The sequence below is a fragment of the Mustela nivalis genome (genome assembly GCF_964662115.1).
Source record: "Mustela nivalis genome assembly, chromosome: X".
Classification (NCBI taxonomy): domain Eukaryota; kingdom Metazoa; phylum Chordata; class Mammalia; order Carnivora; family Mustelidae; genus Mustela; species Mustela nivalis.
The window spans coordinates 39,173,536-39,194,546 of NC_139040.1; the positions used below are offsets into that span (position 1 = coordinate 39,173,536).

Sequence of the window (21,011 nt, forward strand, 5' to 3'; positions counted from 1 at the left end):
CCATGTCAGGTTTGCTTAAAGCGAGGCCCACCTGCAGGGCATTCCCCGTGCTGGTGATTCATGGGTGGGATGCATTCCACCCACCTATTTTAAGCCGTTCTACATTTTCTTCCCCCTGACATGGACGTGTTTACACAGGGGAGGACAGTCCCAGTCAAAACAAGATGAAAATACATTGCTGGCTGGGAGCCCTGGGCTAACTGGTTTCAGGTCCTCTCCCAGCTGTCAGCGCCTCACAACAAGGCCACGGGGGGTGGTAGGGGGCTGCCTGGCCCAACTCCCCGGCCTCCCTCCCGTGGGCCCGGCTTTGCCTGGTGTGAGGCAGTTGGCCATCACCTGGTCACGCTAGAGCGGGGTTGCAGGGCTAAGGTTTTGCCAGGCTTTTACAAGAGCAAGAAGGAGGTGTCCTGAGGGGCGAGGGCTGCCCTGGAGAGCCCTGGTGTGAGGGCTGTGCCTGCCACCAGAGCCAGCAGACAGTGGTGGAAAATGACCAAGGAGAGCTCCCCCAGCAACTTGCCTTTCTGCCTTGGCTCATCCCCTGCTGGACTCATTCCTCTGGGTTAATGGGAGGCCCTCGGTAAAAAGAAATGAGCCCAGGGGAGGGGGAACCCAGCAACCCCTTAGTGGCCACAGGGCCTTCCTGGGAGTCCATTTGTCACCTCTGCCAACTTATAAATGAGTAAGTTGAACGTGAGGAGGGTAGGCCCAGGGAGGCTGCTTTGCTGAGCAAGCCAACGAGATCCCCAGGATGGGAGCACTGAAGATAAATGTCCCCCGTGAGCCCTGCTCCTCACAGCTTCATGAGAACTGGTTCCCGAGAAGAGCAGGAGAAAACCATCTCCTAAACTCTAAAACCATCTCCTAAACTCTGCTGCTCTTAGAGCTGCCCGCTCAGGCACTTTGGTCACTTAACAGCAAGCCCAGGAATACGTGGGCACATTTGCCTGTTCCCCACTGAGAACCCAAGGCCCTGCCTAGGCATCACCCCACCTGTCTCTACTGAGCCATCCTGGGGTAGGTCTCCCAGGAGCCCCCCACTATCTGGACCATGCTAGGCAGGCCATCGTGTTCCTGCCCTGAGAAAAACTGAACAGTTCTTCTTCTGAGGGAGACTTTTCATTTTAACAGGGATCCTCAACCCTTCACACTCAGTGGTGACACGAACAGTGAGAATTTGCTTTATCTTGATGGGTATCGGGATGTTTTTGGTCAGGATGGGTTTTGGGGGTTTTTTGGTCTCCCCGCCCACACACACACAGTGTTCCAGTTTTATGCCTGTCACTTGCTCAGAATCAGGCCTGCTAGCCCCAAATCCCTCTTTGATGTTGCTGCCAACTGAGATCTGGCTGCCCTGCTCCCAGGCTTCATCACCCTCCACTGCTCCCTGTGGGTGCCCTCTTCCTAGCCGACCCAGCCCCTCCAGCTAAAGATGAAACAGACCAAAGGCCCAGCGTTATTGGAGAACCAGGAGCACACACACGGGTGAATTATCCCTCTTATTGAAGAGGTCGAGCCTTGGTTCCAGGTCATTAGTGGCCACTTACTCAATTAAATTGTGTTTGCGTTGGGTCTCCCAAGTATGTTTGATTTTCACTAGTCTTTTCATGTTTTTAACTGCAGAATGATTCTCAGTGATTGTCCCCAAATTCAAGTGTTAACAGAAGGCAAATTCGTGAATTTGTCCTTATAGTTCTTCCCCACAGGGGCCATTATCAAAGTTCTTTTTTTTTTAATTTTTAAATTTAAATTCAGTTAATTAACAGATAGTGTATTACTGGTTTCAGAGGTAGAGGTCAGTGATTCATCAGTCTTATAAAATACCCTGCGCTCATTACATCACACTCCCTCCTTAATGTCCATCACCCTGTTACCCAATCCCTCCACTCCCCTTCCCTCCATCAACCCTCATTTTTTTCCTGAGGTTAAGAGTCTCTTATGGTTTGTCCCCCTCTCTGACTTTATCTTGTTGTATTTTTTCCTCTCTTCCCCTATGATCCTGTTTTGTTTCTTAAATTCTATGCATCAGTGAGATCATATGATAATTGTCATTCTCTCTAATTGACTTATTTCACTTAGCATAATATCCTGTAGTTCCATCCATGTCGTTGCAAATGCAAGATTTCATTTTTTGATGGCTGCATAGTATTCCCTTGTATATATACCACATCTTCTTTATCCATTCATCTGTTGATGGACATCTCATTTCTTTCCACGGTTTGGCTCTTGTGGACATTGCTGCTTATAAACATTCAGATGCAAGTGCCCCTTCGGATCACTACATTTGTATCCTAGTAGTGCAATTGGTGGCTCGTAGGGTAGTTCTATTTTTAACTTTTGGAGGAACCTCCATACTGTTTTCCAGAGTGGCTGCTCCCATTTGCATTCCCACCAACAATGCAAGAGGGTTCCCCTTCCTCCCTGTTAGCAAAGTTCTAACCCTTGCCCAAACCTTTTACTTATTTATTAAGCACATATTTGCCATATTGAGACTGTGTGGCAGGCACGGGTCCAGACTATGGGGGTACAGTGGTGAATAAGATAAGCCCCTATACCCGCAGAGCTCGTATTCTAGTTTAGGAAGCCAATCCATGCTCACTGGGGAACTTGTGCATTGCCCACTTCCGGTCATGATCTTATCTGGCTGTGCTTTCAGTCCTGCTTGAAAGACTAGAGGCCCTGCTGATTACTAACTGTGCTTGTGCCATCAAAGAGGCCCTCGAGGCCAGAACGTTCTGCAAGTTACACATCCTGAGTACGAGGGCAGATGGCAGAAGACCTTCAAGAGAATGAATTTTTTTTAATATTTTATTTATTTGTTTGAGATAGAAAGAGAGTGAGAGAGAGAGAGAGAGAGCACGAGCGGGGGATAGGGGAGAGGCAGAGGGAGAAGCAGGCTCCCTACTGAACAGGGAGCCTGATGTGGAACTCGATCCCAGGACACTGGAATCATGGCCCCAGCCAAAGGCAGATGTTTAACAGGCTGAGCCCCTCAGGTGCCCCAAGAGGCTGAATTTAAGTGTTGATTCTGCTTTCACATCAGTCCCTCACGCTATCCCCATCCCCATAAGTAGTACCAGTGACTTGTGACACTGTGGAAACAAAACTTGAAACCAAACAAAAAGTTCGAAATGCCAGACTTGGAAATAGCATTGATAGGGCTGCTCACCCAGTGAGCCATTGTGCCAGCAGTGTTTGGGGACCGGGACCCTTACTCATCATCATGGAGCATGTCACATTCACATGGCCCTCCTTACTTCCCAAAGAACACAGCTGTGCCACCTACAGGATGTCCACCAAGTCTGGAACCACAGCAAGTATATGTACATATTGTAGTCAAAACATCGTCAGTCTGCAAAAAGTAATACGATGATATTTTCTCTGTTTCCAGACTTTGGGATGTCTGTCCACATAGCCACCTTGTGTGGCATATATGTTAGGAAGGGAAGCATCATTCCCATTTCATGAATAAGGAGCTGGCAGCAGGGCTCAGGGGACGGGGTTAGAGCCTCCCGAGAACTCTGCCAGCTGGCTAGTGGCCCAGGTGGAAAAAGCTCTGGCCTCCTGATGTAGTTTCTTCCTGCTTGACCAAGTTCATTTCAAATGGGTGCTAAAGCTATGTTTCTCAAGGAGCACCTCCCCTGGCATGTGCACTAGGGCAGTCCCTCTCAATTCTTACCATTATTCTCCATCTAAGCGCGCAGGAGCCAGCTCCATGGGCCAAGCCCATTATCGCAGCAGCCTACTGTTGGAAAGAAATCACCCAGTGACGTCACCGATGCCTCCAGATTATCTCCCAACCGTCTTTGGGCCCCAGTGCCCCAAGATGCCCAAGGACCATCTGCAAAACTCCCTTCTTAGCTGCTGAATTAGTAACCGTCTATACTTGGCCATTCCTCAGTTTCCATATTTACTTTAGCTCTTCTGCAAGTCTGTCAACAAACTTCACAGTATTATTAGTTTTAGCAAATAACAGGATGTCAGAACTGTTGACCAGGATTCGTTACTTTGCTGTGAGAGCTCTATCCCAGGACATAGGGGCCAGTGTTCCTCTTATTTTTTAAGGTGTATGAGCTTTGGCAGGGAGCCTTTTTTCAGGCAGGCCCGCCGCGCTCTGCCCAGTCCACGGGCGCGTAGAGCTGCTCCGCCCTCAAAGACCTGGGCCCTTCTGTCTTGGCTTGGTGGGACAGAGATGTCCGAAGGTAGATTATTTTTTCCCCAAAAAAATCAATTTTGAATTTTGGAAAATGGAAAATCAAATCTGAATTTTCCATTTTTGTGCTCTACCCTTAACATTGCTGCCGTGGCCTTTAAAAACAAGTCTGTACTTGGTAAGGTGGCTTCGGCACTAAACATTCATGTTGTCGAGAAGGGCCGGGGTGGGGGTGGTGTTTTAAACTGGCACTAAGCATTTCCAGGCTTTGGACCCAAAATATCTTTCTATTCCAACCCCACCCCCCTGCCCTGCCCATCTCAAGGAGCAAGAGAAGAGGTTAAAAGGGTCATTCCGTTGCTGACCGGGACCAGGAAGTCCAGGCCTTTGTTTATTTAAGCCCCAAACCTAGCAGGCAGTGTAAATGAAATATAAAAATAAAATAAAATACCAAAACACAGGCCGGATGCGTGCTGCAGAGAGCATCGAATTCCCCTTCTGCCCTCCCTTGGGAGAGGGGAGTCAGCGGGCAGTGGGGGCAGCCTTCTTGCCAGGGAGGAGCCCGAAAGCCATAGGAGGACGGCAGGGGCAGGGGAGCTGAGGTTGGGATCAGGGTGGGGATGAGCATGTTTGCAGAGATCCCGGTGACTCTGCAGTCAGCCCCAGCAGGCTCCTGACGGGGGCGATGAGTCACACTCCTCCAGCCAACCTGGGAACGAATGGACCCGCATTTGACCTAGTGGTGACAACCACAAGGCAGGCAGAGAGCTGGCTTTTGTAGAGGGGAGGCAGGGCTGGGCTAATTGACCGAACTGTGCTGTTGGACAAACATCAGCCCTTCCTTCTTTTCCCCCTCTCCCCGAGGTTCTTCTCCCCGCCCTGGGATGCCCACCCTCCGCACCCCCAGCCTCTGAGGCTCACAGTTCCCACCAATAGCCGTGAAGGGACTCAGAAGCAATCTGGTCCCCCTCACAGACAGAATTTACCAGAGACTGATTTACAAATCAGAGCACGTTCGGGTTAGCCTAACAGCCCTCATCTGTGTTCTGATAAAGTTTTCAGGAGTGAAAGGCCAACAGACACGCGGCCTGGAATATGCCGAACCCCATCGCGGTGTATCACCCAAAGTAGGTCTTGGTGACCCTGACACTCTGGGGACTCTTTGGGTAGACCCTGTCTTAGCTGTTACCTTTAGGCCAGTGATTCCCAAAAGCAGTTCCAGGGACCAGGGACAGAAGAGCTGCTTTCAACACATCTGAAAACACCCTCCCCACGCCATACAGCTTCCCACTGGGTATTCCAGGGCTGGAGCCCAGGACATCCGGATTCTTCACAAGCTGCCCCAGGTGATCCTGATATTGAGAACCTCATGGGGACCCATTTCTTTCCCTCTGAAACCCACCAGCAAGGTCTCCCTGCTGTGTGCCCACTGGCCTTCTGGTGCTGGTCTGACCACTGACCACTCTGTTGAAAGTAATATGAAAATTGAGTTCCTCCTTGAGTGTTAGTGATAGTGGCAGACAGTGGCCTTTTCCTAGGACTTTGGCATGGAGGGGGAAAAAGCGTTCCTAATTCTTCAAATTATAAAGAGGTCCCGGGATGATCGTTAGAAAACTCGGGAGTCTAACTAGGACGGTGACGTTTGTAGGCACTACAGTAGTCCGGCCAGGCAAATAGCTTGTACTGAGAGGACTTTTTCTCAGTGCCCTTCAAATCCCACTTCTCGGGTAGCCAGTCCTACAAGGCATCTAGGATGGGGCTGGCTCTAGTTAAAACTGCCCTCCTGGGGAGCCCAGGAGAGCCATTTCTTAGGCGTTCATATGCTTGTGTACACGTAGTGCTTGATTTTTTTATTTCTCTTTTATTTTCATGTGTGAAATTGACATCTGTGAAACCCGTGGGCCCAGCGGCACTAGGGCTTGTTGTTCCTGGTGTGCAGTGTGAGGCTGGAGCTCGTCCCCCACCCCCGACCTGTGATAACCTGCCTCTTGTATGGCCTGCTCTGGATGGCGGAGAGAACCAGGGCTATGTCTTTTATCCTCTGGCTTGGTCTAGCGCGTCCTGCCTTGCCATCTTGCCATGTCCTGTTGCCTTTCTACTTCTTTCTGGTCAGGAAGAAGCTGGCAACAGTGAGAGAGCCGTGGAGACAGGGAGGCAAAGAGGGAGGATAGGCGAGATGCTCTGCTCCCGCCTGTCTCTGTGAATGGGACATGGTGAGAAGCTGAGAGAGTTGGCATACGTGTGTGTGCGCGCCTGTGCTTCTCTTTCCTCCCGAGGAGGTATGTGTATTCCTTGTCAGCGACTCTCAGACCAGGCCAGGAGACTTTCCTCGATGCTCCCAAGAATCCTCTGAGTTCCCTGACACTGTTCCCGTGGCTGGGGGTGGTGGCGGGGGAGGCTGCCCAGGGAGGAGCTTGCCTCGTGTCTCTTCTTCTTTTCTCTTCGGCCCGGTAGTGTGTCCCCCGTGTCCTCCCGCCCCTGCCGTCACCCCGGCTAGGCTGCCTTCTTTCCACCCAGGAAGCTCCGGGATGGGGGTGGGAGGTGGCTGGAGAGCGGGAGGCCCTTTGCAATCAGCAGAGCCCCTCTTCACCAGTCAGAGGGGCCCACCACAGAGGATCAAGGAGCTACCTCAAGTGAGCCCTTGGTGAATAGCTCTGCTGTGAGGTAAGCGAGGGCCTGGGGCATACAATTCGAGAGGCCTGGGAGGCTTATAATGAGCCCAAGCGCCTAAAGAGGCTGGCATTATTATTGCCCTGTTGTTCCCCAGGAAACCTGTATCACTACAAAGGTCACCCATTCTCTAGCAGGGCCCACAGTGGAGCCCGGTGCTCCACCTTGGCCTCTTCATGGGCCTCTTGTCTGCTGGCCCCACGGCCCCAACAAGATCCTCCTGGTTCTTGTCTTCTAAGCATTGCCAATAGCCCCAAGTCCTTCACATACCACTCGAAGTAACCCTGGCAACTGCCAGGGGAAAAAATGGCTTGGAATTTTAGCTCTTGGGGCTGCTGCACAGAGCAGAAGGGATGGGGAGAGGCCCTGCCAGTTCTCCCTGGCTCAGCTGGGCTGGTGGAGGGCTGATGCAAACAGGAAGAGTGGCCATGTTCTTGCGGCGTGCTTTCCCTGCCCCTGGGTAGGCTGCTGCCATGGGCTGGGATTCCCAGAGGGTGGGAACAAGACCGTTCTTGGGCCAGGGGAGGCTGTTGGCCTGCCTGAAGATGGTGCAGCTCTGGGAGGGTGAAGTGGAACGAAGGTTAAGACCAGGAGGAGCCAGCCAAGGAAGGAAGGCCGAGAGGTTGGCAGGTAGAGATGACCCCAACCCGAAACATGGACATCCCTCTCAGAGAATGGAGATCTATGCTTTGTTTACAAACAAGGTTTACAAACCCCTCAGTTCACAAGCCCTGAGCTTTCAGGAAGAGGATCAGAGGGAGACTGCCTGTGGGCCACAATGTCAGAGGAGTCTCCAGTCCCACAGAACTCCATAGAAACTTCAAGCTTTGTGGCTTCTCTGTTATCCCCATCGAGATGAGCATGGGCCAAAGGCCAGGGTGGGGAGATAAAAAGCAGAGCCAGTTCTGAGGAATGAAGGGATGCCCAGGGATGGCAGGGGTGCCACCATCCCGAACCCCGAGCTACCATTCCCCTCCTCCCTCCCCGAGCCCTGGGCTTTTTCCCCCTGAAGCAAATATTTCGCTGAGACCAAACCCTGACTATTCCTTCCAGAATATTCTGGAAGGAAGCACAATTTTTGACTTGTACTACCAGTTGGTTTGTTTGCTTGGTTCAGTTTCCCTGATACAGGCCTTGCACTTTGAATAGGCATTCAGTCAATCTTGAACTGAATCGAGTTGAACCAACTTGAATGATCAGGACAATGTAGAGAGGCAGGAGGAGGAGGAGGCGATCCCATTCACCGAGGTGAATTTTGCAGTCTCTTTCTCAGGAATATCTATTTCTGGCCAGGAGCTGGGTAAGTGTGGAGGGTGGAAAATGAGAAAAGAGCTTGGAAAAAGTCTGGAGGTGAACTTGCCCAGTTGCAAGGCATAAAGTGAAGGGAGACGGGTATAAATACTGACACAAGGTTCATGAGATTTAAGAGTCACTGAACTAAACAGCATTGATGGGTCATGTTGCCAAGACTTTCAGTCTCTCTGAGACACCAGGACAAACGCCCTTCCTTCACGGTTCGCCACCAAAGCTGGGGTGACAAAGATGGTTGGGACAAGAGCACTTTTGAACCTCTCCGAATGAGGGGGAGGGGACGGACTGCCCTGTCAGAATGGGGTTTGGTTCTGCCTGTCATCCCTCGCGTCACTCGGAGATTGTTTGTGAAGCTCACATGGGACCCTGTCGGCGAGAGAGCTGAAAGGCACGATTCATTGCTCCTGTCGTCATTTGGTGTCAGGGTTTGGCCCAAATCGGTTGTTGGAGCTGCTTCTCCAAGACAGTGGCCTTCTCCACGGGGGTTCTCCTCGGGGTCCCTCCCACCATCGCCTTCCGCATCTGTGTCCACATCCTCCTCCCCGTTTTCCTGCCCCCCAGAGTCGGGGGTTCTGGGCCTTGGCCATGCGGGGCAGTTCACATGACCCACAGAGGACAAGGCACTTTCTCTGTCACCGTCTTTCCTTCTTGCTTCCCTCCTTCTGGACTTTGGGGATTTTCCATGAAGCCAGAGTAACGATGTAAGAGGCAGTGGCCTTCCTGTCTCTGGTCTTCCACACTGGAGGGGAACCAGAGGGGAAGAGAGAAGATAAGACAGAAGCAAGGACAAATTAAGCGATGGCATTTCAGCCTCCTTATTCCCCCAGCCTCTTCAGAAAAAGGGACAAGTAAGTAATTAGAGGTAGACAGAGCTTCAGCCGGAAGGGGGCCGGGGTGGAGGAGTCAGTGGGGAGGGCTGTTTTCAGCCGTCCCATTAACTGTGCTAACGCTCCAGTGCTTAATATCCTTTCTGATGTCCTTTTCCAGCTCCTACCCCTGTGTTTGCTTTGTGGCTTGTCCTGCACCTCTCACACTGTGTCTTTTTCCGCTTCTCCTGACACAAGACCCTGTGTTTCGCTGGCAACGTCGGCAAAATCTTTGGGCGGAACATTCCCCATAGAAAATAAGGAAGACTTGCCTATAAAGAGTTTCCTTTGGGCTGCGTGGTACACAATGCTTCAAGTGTGACAAAAAGGGAAGTGAGATGTTCCCCCTCACCGCCACCCCCCCCCCAGCCCTACCACACGCACCCACCCCTAGTCTGCTCCCCACCTCTCAGCGGGGTGCTGAGATCGGGCCCACGAGTTCTGCTACCCAGACTGCCCAGTCTCTGTCCCGCCGTCCCGTGGGAACCCCGAGTAGGAAGCACTCTTGTCTTAGAGAGTCTGGCTTTTTGAGCGGGAACAGACCAGACCTGTAAGAATGCTGAGACACTTCTTCCAGCTCAAACAAGTCCGTGTCCAGGTCCTCCTAAAACGGAGGAAGGTGGCCCTGTCCTCATGATGGCCACCCTGCATCTAGAAGGTCGCCCCTGAGAGAGGGTGGGGTGGCCATGTCTGTTTCATTGCAGCATCCCATGGCCGGAGGGCCAGCGAAGGACCTGGCTTGTCAGCCTCGGGTGCTGTCACTAGGCTGGCTCTGGGTCCAGCCCAGGATGTTGGGTGTAGGGTGGAAGAGAGGGAATCAGGATGCATTCACACAGGGTTGCTAGGCTGTCGAATCCCTAGCCCACTGTTTCCTGCATGGGGCTCACCTCCACATGACATAGGGACACAGAGAGCCCCGTGGATCCGCACTTCACTCAGAAAAGTTAGATCAGAACATAGATATCTTGTACAGCACTAACTTGCACTTGCTTGCTGCAAGGTTTGGCGCAGATTTTCTGGGCAGAGGAATTTTCTAGTGTGCCAGGGGTTAAGCAGAAAACCTTTCAGATTCCTCCTCCTCCTTCCTCTCTCCCCCTCCTCCCAGCCCTTGTCTGAAAAATCCCTCTTCAGGGACTTCTAGGTGCATTGTCTTGCCTTAGTGAGCTCTGGGGTCCAGCCATCATTTCCTTTGCTAATGGTGGATCCTAAGGCCTCAAGGTGATCATGTCTCACTTTGCTGGCAGCTGGCAAACTTGACGTGTAGAGGGAATGAGAGATTGACTGAGTGTGGGCTGAACCTGGGACATCCCTTGCCGAAGCTGTTTTTTAAAACTACATCCCCGAAAGGAGCTTGTTTTCTTGCGGTTGCTTCATTCTCCTAAATGCTGAGCACAGCAGGAATACGCGAGGTGCCGGGGGGCGGGGGGGGGGGGGTTAAGGATACCAGTTAGTGGGGCCCTAGGAACAGGAGGTTTGACTGGACTATGATTATTATTCTCAGACTACTTCCCTTATTTGGGATCTCGTCTACCCCAGGGCTACATATTTCCATTGTGGGAGCCACCCGGTTGGATTAATAGCTCCTATTTCCTAGACAGAGCGAGCTTTCTTTGAGGACTGTGGGGCTGCCTTTTGAAATGATGTGGGCGAGCCCAGCCCCCCTATAAGGTTCACTCGGACACTTTGGATATGCTTCTGGTCCCCGATGCTGCTGTCCCCTGCCACGAGTGTCAGAAAAGCTGGCTGTGCTGACCCAACTTAGAGCCGCCCTCTTGACCACTTGTCCTGCCCTTCATCCTTGCTTCCTCCTCACCACCTTTCTGGCACCTCCAACCCAGCCCCCCTCCCCGCATTAATTTACTTACTCAACATGCCTAACCCCTACCCCACTACTAAGTGTGGTAGGAACAAACTTGGTCTCTGGATTGGAGTCCCAGCTCTATAATGTATTAGCTGTGCTTTCTTGGGCAAGGAAGCCTCTCAGACCCTTGGTTTCTTCATCTGTAAAATGATGGTGACAGTGCCTACACCACAGGCTTTGTGTTGTGGCTGGCACAAATGTCTGGCCTATAGCTGACGCTCACTTACTGGTAGCCATGACTGTCAGTGGCTCTTAAACTCAGCTTTTTTTTAGAAAAAATTATTTATTTATTTTTAGAGAGAATGTGTGCATGCATGAATGGGTGGTGGGGACAGAGGGGGAGGGAGAGAAGCTCCAGCAGACTCTGCACTTAGTGCGGTGGAGCCCGTGGGGCTCAACATGGAGCTCAGTCTCACGACCCTGGGATCATGACCTGAGCTGAAACCAAGAGTCACAAGTTTAACCGACCAAGCCACCCAGGTGCTCCTTCATACACTTATTTGGAATTGAAGTATCATTAAGTTACAATTCAAACACAGCCTTGCTTGCAAACTTTACTTCTTTTCCTTTTCCTTCCCAAACTACCTTGATTTCTCTGCCTCTGCTTCCATATAAGGGAGTCCCCCTAGAAGGAGCTACGACTTGTCCTATGCCTTGTCTCCTTGGGGGGTGGTTTTTCTTCCACCAACCCAGCTTATTCATCTCCCTCTTTTTCTTTTCATCATCTCCCTTGGAATCTTGGGGGTGGGGAGCAATAGTTAGTTTAAGACAGATTTACTAGCCAGTGGCAAGTCTGAGAGACTCTTCCCGGGGCCAAGAAAGCTCTGTGTGGCAGGCACAGAGGGCAGATTACTTTATCAGGGAATTCCAGTATCAATTAAGCTGCTGATTTAAGAAACCTTTTTTTTTTTCCTCAGCTAATATTCTCGATGACCTATAAATAGAGTCTGCCCTTTGTTCTGCCCACTACACACAGCTGTGTGCAAATAAACACCTTGTTGGGAAAGCTTGTGACCCAAAGGCAACATAATATCCTGAGATTGGGAGGGTCTCCTACCTCACCGAGGGTGAAGAAAAACACCAGCCTGGGCTGCTGAGATAAGTTTGCTTGGCTTTGCCCAGAGACTGGCCCCGTGCATTTGTTACCACCTGTGCGACCCAGTGGGAGCCCTGCATCATGGTGGCCCATATGGGCTGTTCCTTGGCATAAGTGCACCGGCAGCCTGGAGAAAAGCAAGGCCTTAAGACTGGGCCTAACTGGGGCCTCGGCCAGGGTGTCGGTGCCAGGCACCTGGTTAGGAGAAATATCCTGAGGCAAATAATAATTACCTTCTTTGCTGATAAGAGGTCCTAGTACTTTTCCAGTAGCATGATTGCATGAGGGTATTTCTTTGGACCACAGCCTGAATCATAGACTGATTCATGGGCACTGGCCCTAGCTTCATCCAGACTATTGTATGTGTGGTGGAACCCAATGTTCTCCTTATGGCCCTGAGTTGGTGTAAATAATACTTGCGGTTGCATCATCACCTGTTCCTTCTTCAGGCTGCGCTGCTCCCTCTGGCTGTAATGCCGCCTCTGTCCACCAGGTGGCCTCACTTAGGACCGAGTAGGAGCAAAGCACCTCAAGCCTCGGCCCCCTTTTATTTTTTAAGCTCCAGGCTGAAAAGAAGTAAAATGTATTTTGATGGAAACATACGTAGCTCTGAGTAGGCCACAATCACCTCATTTTCCTTGTAACCCGGAATCGGTGTGCTCCTGAAGTAGCCTCTTAACCCTACCAATGGCTGGACCCTTCACCAAGGAAATGTTTTCCTGGGATGATTTGTAAGTGGCCTTGTTTTGTAGTTTTGTTTTCATTTGCTCTGTATAGGAAAGTGACAAGATCTTGTTTTTAACAATACGGACATGAAATATGGGATAATCTTCAATGTATTTTCTCTGCAGAGTAGGGTGTGGAGACTAAAGGAAAGGGGGTTAGTGTCTTGTGGTCATTCCAGCCCTCATTCCCTGCTGCCCCCCCCCCACCTATTCTGTCTCCCACCTGGCCCCCAGCTTCCCCCTTGTACATGTTTCCCACTCATCTGAGTTCTTGAGACACTCTCTTGTCCCGGCCATGTCACAGATCTATGCATGTGTCAGCATACAGAAGGGTACATCCAAAGGAGGGGGTCAGTGCATAGTGTCTGGGTTTGGGGGCACACCAACGGGCCAGCTGGCTGGGTGATGGGACATGCAGGAGACAAAGTATGTTTGCAGAAGAGAAGGCTGAGAAGGCAGGCGGCGGGAAGTAGTTGAGCCTCCTGACGGTGCGGGTGGGTATCCAGGGCGTGTGGTGTGCAGTTGGCATTGCAAAGCCATGGGGGATATGCCGGCTGACACCTGAAGAAGAGCTTTACTCTTTACTGAACGCTCTTTGCTCTGGTTAGGGCACCCGTACTTACTTCTGGAAGAATCCGTTCCAGTTTGGTTTTTACCAATCTCCAGAGCCCTCTTTGGAGATGCCAGTTGGCACAGGAAAGTGCTGAACTGTTTACAGTCCTAGCCTACGGTTCAGGGAGGGGATGTGGTTTAACTGGACCGCAAAGCCCGGTACAGGACTCATTTGCATGGCCCCTGACGCCATGTGACGCAGCCGGCTCCTCCTATATAAAGAAGCAGGCTCCGAAATATCTCCGAGTCTGGGTTGGACTGGCGGCTGTGGAGTTTGTGACACACTAGGTGACACTCCTGGAGTCACTTCCTTTCAACTCTGAAGAGTCTGCCTGCCTTCGGGTCCGATCGGCAGCCTTCGCCCCCCACGTAGCCCCCAGGCTCGCCTTGCAGAGCCCAGCCCCGTGCAGCGCGCCCGCAGCCGGCAGCCGCCCAGCCCGCCCAGCCCGCCCAGCCCCGCCAGAGCTCCGCAGCCGCCCGAGCCATGAATGCCGAAATGTATCAGACCCCCATGGAGGTGGCGGTCTATCAGCTGCACAATTTCAACATCTCCTTCTTCTCTTCCCTGCTTGGAGGGGATGTGGTTTCCGTTAAGCTGGATAACAGGTAAACCACTGGCCACGGCTCCCCCGGAGCCGAGGCGCCGGCGGGGGCTGGGCTGCGAGCGGGATCTCCTAGCGAGCCGTGCGCCGCCGATCCCCGTTCCCTGCGGTGCAGCATCCTGGGAAGGGGCGGGGGTAGGGGACGCAAGGGGGGGTCACTGCCGCGCTGGGAGCCGCCGTCGGAGCGTCCCTGCGGCCGCTGCGCCTTGAGAAGAAGCTGCCGCAGCCCGAGGCAGAGGCAGCGGCAGGCAAAGGGGCGGCGGGACCGGGCTGGGCAGGGGGCTGGCCGCGCGCCTTGCGCTGCCAGGGAGCAGGCCGGAAGCTTCCGAGCTGAGAAGGAATTCCTAGCTAGCTTCGGGGTGCGGTAGGTCCGCCTGGGACCATTCTGGGCCGGCGCCGGGATGGGCCGCCAGCGGGGATGGGGGGGCCTCCCTGCGCCGCGCGCCCCCATTGTTTGCCTGTCGCTCCGGCGGGCCAAGCAGGCCCCGTTGGCCCGTGCGCTCCGGGACCCGCGCGCGGCTCCACGCGGAGCTCTGGGCGGCTGCGGCGGGGAGCCAGCCCGGTTGGAGAGGTGCCGCTTCCCCCGGGGTCCTGGGGGACAAAGTACACGGGACTCCGGGCCAGGGAGGCGGGAGAGAGGAAGAACCGGGGCAGATGGAGGACTTTGGTCACAGCTGCCAGGTGCTCAGAGTGGAACCAAGTGGGTAACGCGGTCGCTTTGCTTTTTGTCTCGGCAGTGCCTCTGGAGCCAGCGTGGTGGCCATAGACAACAAGATCGAGCAGGCCATGGTGAGTGGCATCCCTGCGTCATCCCCATCCCCGGACCTAGCTGCTGCTTATGTAACTCGGGGCAGGACTGGGGGGGGGGAGTGGGTGCAAAAGCCCTTTGCCAAGAGCCTGAGGAAGGCAATAGCCTGCTTCCCCTCTCCTTGGAGGCCCTAGGTAGCCCCCGTCAGAGGGCCACCTTTTTAGGGCATTTGCAGTCTGCCCTTGGTGGACTGTCTCCTCTCTTCCTCCTGGTGTTTGCTGCAGGCTCCAGCTCGCCCCAGGCGGGCGCAGGGCAGGGAGCTGAGACACTTGCATTTTGTCTGCAGCCCGCATTTGGCGTGGGCCAGAGCTCATTGGATGCAAGCGCACTGCAGTGCCTCTGCAGAGCGGGGCTGGGGTCAGGAGTCAGGAGGAAACAGGAAGCAAAGCACCCCACCCCTTCTCCCTCTCCTCACCAGGTAGAGGTCAGACTCCACCGAGCAGCCTACAGGGCTGCAGGGGCTTGGGGCATCCAGCCCTTAGTAACTGCTTCTCCAGGGACACAGCTCCCTGCCCCTGGCGCGGTCCTCAAATCCAGAGCAGATGTGCCCGTCCTGGCACCTTCCCCCGGGGCCAGCATCCTGTTGCACCCGACTGCACTGCAGGTGCCACCCCAGCTCTGTGTGCTGGGTCACCCCGAAGAGGCAGTTCGGCTCTCCTGGGGAGAGGTGCACAGTGGACAGACGATGCGGTGGCCCGCAGGTCCTCCCTGCGTGGTGTACTGGCGACAGGACCTTAGGTGGCAGTGGGGCTAGAGCCAACCACCAGCAGCCAGCCTACAGAGGCCTCCTCTAAGAGGCCAGCTTTGGAAGTCCCTAGAAACTTGCAGAAGGGGATCCTGTGCAGCTCAAAGCTGGGCTTCCAGCTCAGGCATGGCTCAGTCGTGCAGTTCTCCTGGGGGCGGCCGAAGCGCTTCAGGGGACCAGCATGCTGAGGGGAGGCTGGGGTGCAGTGGCCCAGGGGACACCCAGATGGCCAGGTGATGGTGCCACAGAGGGCCTGTGACGGCTAGTGGACGGTTTTGTTGTGATTCCCTCCCCATGGCAGGATCTGGTGAAGAATCATCTGATGTACGCAGTCAGAGAGGAGGTGGAGATCCTGAAGGAGCAGATCCGAGAGCTGGTGGAGAAGAACTCCCAGCTGGAGCGTGAGAACACCCTCTTGAAGACCCTGGCGAGCCCAGAGCAGCTGGAGAAGTTCCAGTCTCGTCTGAGCCCCGAGGAGCCAGTTCCCGACACCCCGCAGGCGCCCGAGGCCCCCGGTGGTTCTGCGGTGTAAGTGGCTCTGTCCTTAGGGTGGGCAGAGCCACTAAACTTGTTCTACCTAGTTCTTTCCAGTTTGTTTTTGGTTCCCCAAGCGTCATCTCACGTGGAGAACTTTACACCTAGCATAGCTGGTGCCAAGAGATGTCCTGAGGACATGGCCACCTGGGTCCACTCCAGTGACAGACCCCTGACAAAGAGCAGGTCTCTGGAGGCTGAGTTGCATGGGGCCTCGTCACCCCCCGCCAGTGAGCCTCTCCTGCCACCGTGCCCTGGGGGCTCCCAGGGCCTGGGCAACTTAGCTGCAACTGGCAAAGGAGAAATGTAGTGTGAGATGTGACGCCAGTTTACTCCAGAAAGCATAAGGGGTCTGTTTTTGTTGTTGTTGCTTTTTGTTTTTCATTTCCATGGACATCTTCAGCAGCTTCACCTGACAACGACTGTTCCTATGAAGAAGCCACTTGTGTTTTGAGCAGAGGCAACCTCTCTCTTCTCCCCTGCCTGGCCAGGGCAGGGCCACAGATAGGAGAGATTGAGCCAAGTCAGCCTTCTGTTGGTTAATATGGTCTAATGCATGGCTTTGTGCACAGCCCAGTGTGGGATTACGGCTTTGGGATGACCGCTTACAAAGTTCTGTTTGGTTAGTGTTGGCATAGTTTTTCTATATAGCCATACATGCGTATATAAACCCATAGGGCTAGATCTCTATCTTAGTGTAGCGATGTATACGTACACACACACACTTGTGTGCTGAAGGGCCTAACCGGCTTTGGGGTATCAATTGGTCCCTTATCCCTTCAGGCTAATCCTTTGACTGTGTTCATTTATTTACCAAGTTGGTCCGGTTTGTCCTTTATGTTACGTAAGACTACAGAGTAGAGGTGGGGAGGGGGCCGGCCTCTGAATGCGGCCACAGATGCCTCGCCGCTTCAGCCCTCGCCCCATCTGTCCACGGAAGACACGGGAGGGGACAGCCTTTGCCCTATCTGTCCCCTGAAGACGCGGGAGGTCCCCTCTCGAAAGCCAAACCCACCATCCACTGGTGCTGACTACACAGAATGGGGTTGAGAGAAGACCAGCCAGGGCCTTCGCATTGTCATGAGAAAACTTTTATTCTTTAACGTTTGTGGAAAACTCTAGAGTGAACTGAAGGATTGGCTTGCTAGCGTCCCCTTGGGGACAAGGCATGGACCAGGGGATGGTTTTGACCCAACTGGTGCCTGGGTGATGTGCTCAGGGAGCTTGTGTCGAGGGAGGGGGGTTCTGCGGCAGTGAACACTTTCCACTTTCCGACACCTTATCCTGATGTTACGTCTCCAGGATTTGGATTTTGATTTTTCAAATGTAGCTTGAAATTTCAATAAACTTTGCTCTTTTTTTTTTTCTAAAAATAAACCTGGCATCCGAGTATAAATAGAGTGAGTGGCCGGGGGCACTGTTTGTCTGACTCCCTGAACATGAGTGAGCACCCCCTAAGTGGCAGACCAGCCCTGTTGCCTCATCCGGCCTGTCAAAATACCCACACTGTATGGGTGAGGAGACTGAGGCTCGGCCTGTGTAAGTGACTTGCCCAGAGTCACATGGCTGTCAGGCAAATTGGGACTCTACCCCACATCTGTCCCTGTGTCTTGCTCCTGCTTTCGTAAGACCACTTTGGAGTGAGTGGCGAGGTGGCCCCATGACACATAACATCAGCTTGGGGGGCCGATTTGGGAGGAAGGAGACCCCAAGGAGGCCCAGAAGAAAAGGGCACGGTGTCCATGTGAGGGGACCAAATAGATACGCGTGGGCTTCTTCCCTCTTCTGAAGACGTCATGGTCACTTTGTGTATCCTCCTTAATACCTCCACATGACACCCTTGACTTTTGCCAAGGAGCTAAGAGGACCCACGTGAGAAAAGGACACAGAATGTATGCAGTGCCCAAACCGAATCCCCTTCCCCCCAGGAAAGATGCCCTGGACCCCTGCTGGTGTACTTGTCCCAGCTGGGAGTTGGCTTACAAACCCCACCAGTTAGCTGTGTGCGCATGGCCGGGTCTAAGGACGAGGACGATCCTGACTCCACTTCCTTCCTCTGGCTCCCTGTGGGGTCCGTTCTCACCCATCACCCTTTCCCTGGCCTCAAGTCTCTGGCCCCGGAGTCTTGCCGTTTCTCACCATACCCTCACCTAGAGCCACCCCAGACCCTGCGCTGTGTACTGAGCCCTGCCACGCTCCCTGGGGAATGACCCTCTTCCGTCTCAGCCTCCTGTAGCATCTGTGCCTGTCCCTTTGCCGTTTGAAATGGAGCAGAACTCCTGGATTTTCAAACCTCAAGGACCAAGAGGTCTCAGCCCCCTCCCCTGTGCCAATGGGTGCCCAGATACGTTCAAAATACCATGCATCCTCTTCTGGAGAAGTCAGACGTGGTGGCCTATTCTTTGCCAGGCACCAGAACTCTCCAGAACGTGACAAACCCCAGCTTGCTGACCTCTCAAACCCAGTGGCCCCACCTGCTCCTAATCTCTCTATTCCTGATGCCAAGGTCGTTGTCCAGGGCAGCTGATTTGACCAAGGAATGAGCATTTCACAGCTGCACGCACCAGCTTTGGACCGGGCAGCCGCCCTGACCGACACAGGGTTCTCCCCAGTTCCCGAGCCCCTCCCCCTTTCACGAAGTGCCAAGGGACTTTTTGACTCTCCAGTTCATCTGGAAACTTCCCACACCCACTTTGCAGCCAAACAAGAACCCACAGTTGCAAAAAAAAAAAAAAAAAGGAAAGAAGAAAAGAAAAAAACAAAAAACAAACCCAGAAGATGGCTCAGCAAACCCATGGCCCTCTCTGGTCATCCCGCCCTTCCCTAAGAAAAAGGGGAAAAAACTGGCCTGCAGTCTCACAGTGGGAAAGAGAGAACGGCTTTGTTTCCTAGGCAACCGAGACTAAACAGAGACAAACACTACAGCTTCTGAGGCCACAGCAGTTGCTCGACTAGATAAGAGGAACTTTGTGGCTGTTAAGTCACATCCAGGAGCAGCGCCGTGTTGTTGTTCCACAGAAGACCAAGGAGGGGTGGGGAACGGCAAAAAGAACACGCTGCTCCTGGAAGGACCTTCACGGGCTTTGGGGTTCTGGGCTCAGCTGGTCCAGCTGGACCCAGAACAAGGAAAAGAGCCAGAGGAACAGCAGTGCTAACGCTCCCCTGCCTGGGCATGCCTCCTCTTCCAGAACCTTCCTATCTCTTATCTCATCTGATCCCCACGCCCGCGGCCCTCCCCACGCCAGTCAGTGCCCCTCCTCGTGAATGCGGAACATTCTGTTTCTTGACCTTGGAAAAAGAGGCAGTTAAAATTTACGTTCATTTGACAGACGGGGAAACTGAGAGCCAGAGCTTAGTGCTCCTCCCACCATGGGGCAGTGGTTCCCAGCCTCCATGACAGCAAGGGACCCTAGGAAAACGTCAAACATGTGCTCAGACTTCCCCCAACCCAACAGAGTTGAACTTTGAGTGTTCAGTGGGAGCGGGGAGGGGAACACATACTAACAAACAGTGACTGAATTCAGTGGCGCTTTTAAAGGAATTCATTGAATTTGCCCACAAAAGCAGAGAGGTGGATCTGAAAAGTAGAACAGAAATGTGGGCGGTAGATTATTTACAGACAAGGACTACTGGGGAATAAGGTGCAAAGTTCTCGGGCTGGGAACTACCACAGAGAGAGGCTTTCCTGGTTGGGTTCCAAGAAGGAACCCAGGGGAGCAAGCAGATCAGGAAGCTGGGCGGTTGGAACTGCAGTAGAGGGAGGAGTATTCTAGAAAGATCATAGGAAAGAACGCCCACAGCCCGCTGTCCCTTTAGGCTATTTTGAAATGGCCCTAACATCATCATCCATATTCTGGAAAAATCTCTTGCTTTCAAATCTCACCCCCTCTCCTCCTAGGCAGTTAGAAATTAATGAACATAATTAGAGCTTTGTAGACTGCCCCGTTCCTCAGGTTGTCTCATGCAGAGAAGCACACTGGAACCCGAATGCTTAATAGTTAACCACCTCTGCTAGATCAGGCAAGGCTTGACAGAGAACTCCTTCAGGTAGCTATTCTGAGCAGAAGTGGTTTCCAGGGAGAAGCTGGCTGGAAGGGGCCATAATCCCAATAATTAGTAATAATAGCAAACACTTCCATGGCCTGCGCTTTGGGCCAGACACCATTCTAAGCCTTTTTACGTGTTTTGCCCCTTTGAGTCCTTTCCACAGACCTGTGAGAACGTACCAATAAAATCCCCCCATCTTGCAGATGGGAAAATGAAAACACTAAGGCAGGAAAAGGGGAAGCGACTTGCCTGACGACCTCATGGAGCCAGTGGGGGCAGAGCCAGGATCGGTGAGGAGGGGAGAGAGAGACCTTGAGAAAGGGGCCAGAGAATCCCCACAATTTTCAGAATCCCTTCTGTGTAAGCAGAAGTGTTTCGGGGATGGGTAGAAAGGAGACCACCTCAAACTAGCGCAGGGGCCGACGTGAGGTTAAACGTGACCATCAGGCCTCCGTGGAGGGATGCGAGCAGACGGGAAGGGGTAAGAGGGAAGATGGCAGGCCGGCTTGGCTGGCTCCCAGCCCAAGGAATTGAGCTAGGATCTACTAGGTCTGAGGGAGCCATGGTAGGCTTCTAAACAGAGCAGTGATGTGATGCCAAAGATATTTGCAGAAGATGGGTGCTGGCAGCTGCAGATGCTGGAGCCGAGAAAGGCTAGCCGAAGGCAGGCCAGCTGTTGCTGTAATCCAGGTGTGAGGTGATGAGGGCCAGCCGGGGGCAGGGACAGGGGTCCTGGAAAGGAGACAAAGGGACAAAACCAAGAGACACTGAAAGGGGTCGTTTCTCTAAAGGGTCTGCAATCCATACGCTTGAGGTAGGAGGGGAAGTTCCTTTAAATGCAGATTCTAGGCCCCACTCCCAGACTATAGAGGGGAGAAGGGGTTCCAGCACCGATCACTCTCCCGGTGATGCTGGAGGATACGAATATCTGAAGCACGAACCGAAAAATCGGCGCGATGTTGTCACAGAGCGAGTCCAGGAGGA

General features: G+C 53.2%; 1 protein-coding gene across 9 annotated transcripts in view; it reads left to right on the top strand.

Annotated features, from left to right (window-relative positions):
• The window catches only part of TSC22D3 (TSC22 domain family member 3), a 55,800-nt gene extending 38,443 nt beyond the window's left edge, over positions 1-17,357 (top strand). For 7 of the 9 annotated variants that reach the window (XM_082717408.1, XM_082717406.1, XM_082717410.1 and 4 more), the window contains 2 exons: positions 14,631-14,682; positions 15,748-17,357. In XM_082717408.1, coding sequence (XP_082573534.1) covers positions 14,631-14,682; positions 15,748-15,978 — 283 coding nt within the window. In that variant the 3' untranslated portion in view covers positions 15,979-17,357. Of the gene's footprint in view, positions 1-8,863; positions 8,980-13,510; positions 13,898-14,630; positions 14,683-15,747 lie in introns of those variants that run through there. The other 2 variants (XM_082717413.1, XM_082717412.1) reach the window with 2 other exon arrangements.
• The last annotated feature ends 3,654 nt before the right edge of the window (positions 17,358-21,011 follow it).